This window comes from Stenella coeruleoalba (genome assembly GCF_951394435.1).
Source record: "Stenella coeruleoalba genome assembly, chromosome: 2".
NCBI lineage: Eukaryota > Metazoa > Chordata > Mammalia > Artiodactyla > Delphinidae > Stenella > Stenella coeruleoalba.
The window spans coordinates 75,661,916-75,665,875 of record NC_137147.1 but is presented as its reverse complement, the minus strand read 5'-3'; the positions used below and the strand labels follow the sequence as shown (position 1 = coordinate 75,665,875).

Genomic DNA, 3,960 nt, shown 5'->3' with positions numbered 1-3,960 from the left:
CAAGCTCTAGCTTGGAATCCCTTACATGACACCAAATGTTCATTCTCTGGCAGATTTTACAGACTTTCTTCAGGGTGTTTTTAGGTCATGCTATTTCACAGGAAGTGAAGGCAAAAACCGGGCCAGGGTAAAAACAAGAGAAAGTGAATTCAATGCATAGGAAGCAGGAAAAAAAAAAAAAAAAAGACAACAGCAATTACAAAAAAAATCATAGATTCGTCACAAACTAATTACTGATAGGATTTTGAGCAGTGAGAAATTCAGAGCTCAAGTTTCCAGCACAGGGAAGTGAGGAGATAAAGAACATTTGGGTGAGAAGGAACCAGGGTGATTACTAAAATGAAAGGGGGGCCTGGGTTCCTCTGGTGCAAACAAGCCTCCTGGCTCTATTTGTTCTGAGTACCGGGCCTGCCTTCATGTACTTCAGTCTTTCAATGTGTTGCCCCCAAGTTGAGTTATAAAATCTATAGCCCATTCTGGGACTTCCCTAGTGGCGCAGTGGTTAAGAATCCGCCTGCCAACGCAGGGGACACAGGTTCGAGCCCAGGTCCGGGAAGATCCCACTTGCTGCAGAGCAACTAAGCCCATGTGCCACAACTACTGAGCCTGAGCTCTAGAGCCCGTGAGCCACAACTCTTGAGCTCTTGTGCCACAACTACTGAAGCCCACGTGCCTAGAGCCCATGCTCCGCAACAAAAGAAGCCACCGCAATGAGAAGCCCGTGCACCGCAACGAAGAGTAGCCCCTGCTCGCTGCAACTAGAGAAAGCCCGCACGCAGCAACAATGACCCAACGCAGCCAAATAAATAAATAAAAATAAAAAATCTATGGCCATTCTGCAGCCAGTGATATTTTTCATTTAGGAAATCCAGACCCAGTGGCAGAGCTCTGTCCTGCACAGGATGCCTGGAATTAGATTTGTTACAACAGAAGCAGCAGTGGTTCATCCCTGGGTATGCACTGATCAGCAAATGATAAAACAAAGGGCTCATTGCATAAGTGGACCATGTCCTAATCTGTGCGTTTCTTCATGTCCTAGATTCAGAACCCTCCTTGTTCTGCTAGCCCCACCCACAGGGGCTGCTCTATATCTCCAGACCCAAGAACTGGGGGGATACCAGCTGCCCCTGAGCGCCAGGCCCACCAGCTGGATCTGTTCTCACAGGAGCCACAGCAGAGATACTGGGTAAGACAATGAGCCCCAGAGCTGGACCAGGAGAGACAGCAATGAAGCAGCAACTGGGGGAGCGGTGAGCTGAAGTTAGTGCCCGGGACACATGACAGACTTTGGGGAGCGGAGGGGAAAGGAGCTAGAACCACAGTGACAGCAGGGGGCCTGCAGGGTGAGTGAGGAGGGAGTGTGTTATTTGTGGGCCGGGATACAGAAGATACCCTTCTTTTCACAGGAAACATGGTTCCAAGACAGCAGAATGCCCAGCTTCCTCTCTTTTTGCTGCTGGGGCTCTTGGGAGTGGTGATCTCACTCCATGCCCAATTAACCCCGGCTCAGAGGTTTCAGTTTCAGCACCTAAATATGACCCACCCTCGATGCAATGATGCAATGCGGGTGGTTAACGGTTACAGAAGGGCATGCAAAGGTGAAAATACTTTTCTCCACACAACGTTTGCTGATGTAGCTCGTGTTTGTCACACCAGAAATGTACCCTGCCATAGATCAAACGGGACGAATTGTCATAGAAGCCCACATCGAGTGCTTGTAACCTACTGCAACCTCAGAGGAAAGGAAAACAATTATAGGAACTGCCGTTATAGACAGATAAGTAATCGGAAGATCTACATCATTGCGTGTGGAAACAGATTACCACAGGACGATGCCACGTACCCCGTGGTTCCAGTTCACTTGGATGACATCATCTAAACTCTGGGCCAAAACTTTGGGCCATGCTCATTTGCCAAGCGCCACAGTCCTGTCCCACCATCCACCCCAGAGATCAGCATCAGTCCTCATCTCACCAGCCTCCAGGTCCCTTTAAGCTTTGCTCAGCTGAAGCTCCTTGTGCACGCACAGTAAACTTTGCAGAATTACCTACAAGGCTCCATGTGTCTGTTTGTGCTCTTCTGTCATGTAGTTACATTCTCGTCTAGAGGCTTTTCCCCTTCTTCTAATCTGAGATTTGTGGGAAATCGACGTGAGGATAAGAGGCTCCTTGTGTCATGAAGTTGTGCAGACTTTTCCTTCTCTCTGCTTTAGGCCAGGAAGCTGCGGCTTCCACTCACAGCGGCCTATTTCATTACCAGGAGGCAAAGAGCCCCCAGTAAGTAGAAACAAATGTATTTGATTCTGATTTAAGAACCATGCATTTTATGATAAAGAGAACGATACGGTGTAAAAACAAAAAGAAAGGGGAAAATGCCGTAATTGTGATAAGACCAAAAGAAAGAAGCAAATTTTAGCCGCATAGATTTGTTTTTAAATAAGCATATCAAATCTTCAGATATTAATGGTTATCCTAGGGGTGGATCCAGAGTTTGAGTCTAATGTGGAATGAGACAAATTGTTCAGGTAGTATATGGACAGATTCCAGTACTACCTGGAGAAGAGGTGAAACTCTTTCCTGGCGATTTCTGTGTCCTGGAGAAGGGAGCAGCTGGTCATCTGGTAGCAGAAGGTAAGGAAGGAGACATGGAATTGGGATCTCTCCCGAGGATGAATCAGTGGCTTGTTCACATTCAGGTCAGGAAGGGGCACAGGTTCCAGGATTACAGAAACGTAGACAGACAGAAAAGGGGGCGGATAATGAAAGCCTCTACTCTGCCTCCATCACAAGGCTGCACTCAGGAATCAGTGAGGAACAGGAAGGGAAAGCTCTTTGTAAACTGTGGTCAGATGCAGCATTCAAGTGATTGTTCGGGGGACAGGTCGGGTCTTTTGCAGCACCTGACTCAGAACAGAAGGCAGGTAGCATGTCATTAAATCTGTACCTCTGTCCTTGAGTCTGGGATTCCTGACCTCCTATTTTTCAGCTCCTCTTCCAGGCCCAGATACATGGCAATTTCCATTCCTCCCCCCCTCCATATGGTCAGTCATTCTTGCTCTTGGTAGTACTATATACGGCGTCTGCACTTGAGCATCTTCTCTGGAGAAGCCACTGGAGGATTTGTTCTTCCAGGCAGGTCTGTTGACTCAAGCTATTGCATGGAGATACTAGGTTTGGAAAATTCCAGGGCTCAACAGAATCCACCGACTTTATTTTTTTATTATTATTTTTTTTAAGCCAAGGGTTTTTATTTATTTATTTATTTTTAAGATGTTGGGGGTAGGAGTTTATTAATTAATTTATTTATTTTTGCTGTGTTGGGTCTTCGTTTCTGCGCGAGGGCCTTCTCCAGTTGCGGCAAGCAGGGGCCACTCTTCATCGCGGTGCGCGGGCCTCTCGCTATCACGGCCTCTCTTGTTGTGGAGCACAGGCTCCAGACGCGCAGGCTCAGTAGTTGTGGCTCACGGGCCTAGTTGCTCCGCGGCATGTGGGATCTTCCCAGACCAGGGCTCGAACCCGTGTCCCCTGCATTAGCAGGCAGACTCTCAACCACGGCACCACCAGGGAAGCCCCGAATCCACTGACTTGAGATTAATACAGAGTGGCATGAAATGAGCTTACCCTTCCAACAGGCTTGGAGTAACAGAAGGAGAAGGTGGGATACCGCAAGGCTGGAGTCACATTTGCCATGAGGCAGTGAACCTTCCTTGTCTCAGCAGATCACATGTCACTTCCCAGCCATGGACACAGCATCTCTAACACCGTATGGTAGAGGGATTAGCCAACTCAGCTGCCCCATCTCTCTCTGCCTTGTGTCGTCATCCCCTCTCCCACCATTCGTTCATGCATTCATTCGTCATTCATTAATGCAGTAGTTAACCCATGTGCAGATGTGCTCTAGGCAGATTTCTGAGGTCGTGAGGGTGCAGTGTAAACAAAGACACATTTCTGCCCTAGGGTG

At 48.1% G+C, this 3,960-nt stretch overlaps 1 protein-coding gene across 1 annotated transcript; it reads left to right on the top strand.

Annotated features, from left to right (window-relative positions):
• Positions 1-1,411: 1,411 nt before the first annotated feature.
• On the top strand, positions 1,412-1,879 carry LOC307182336 (eosinophil cationic protein-like; the record flags this gene model as incomplete). Its single annotated transcript, XM_079913582.1, has 1 exon — positions 1,412-1,879. One exon carries the CDS (start codon positions 1,412-1,414, stop codon positions 1,877-1,879), a length of 468 nt encoding a protein of 155 aa, XP_079769708.1.
• Positions 1,880-3,960: the final 2,081 nt, after the last annotated feature.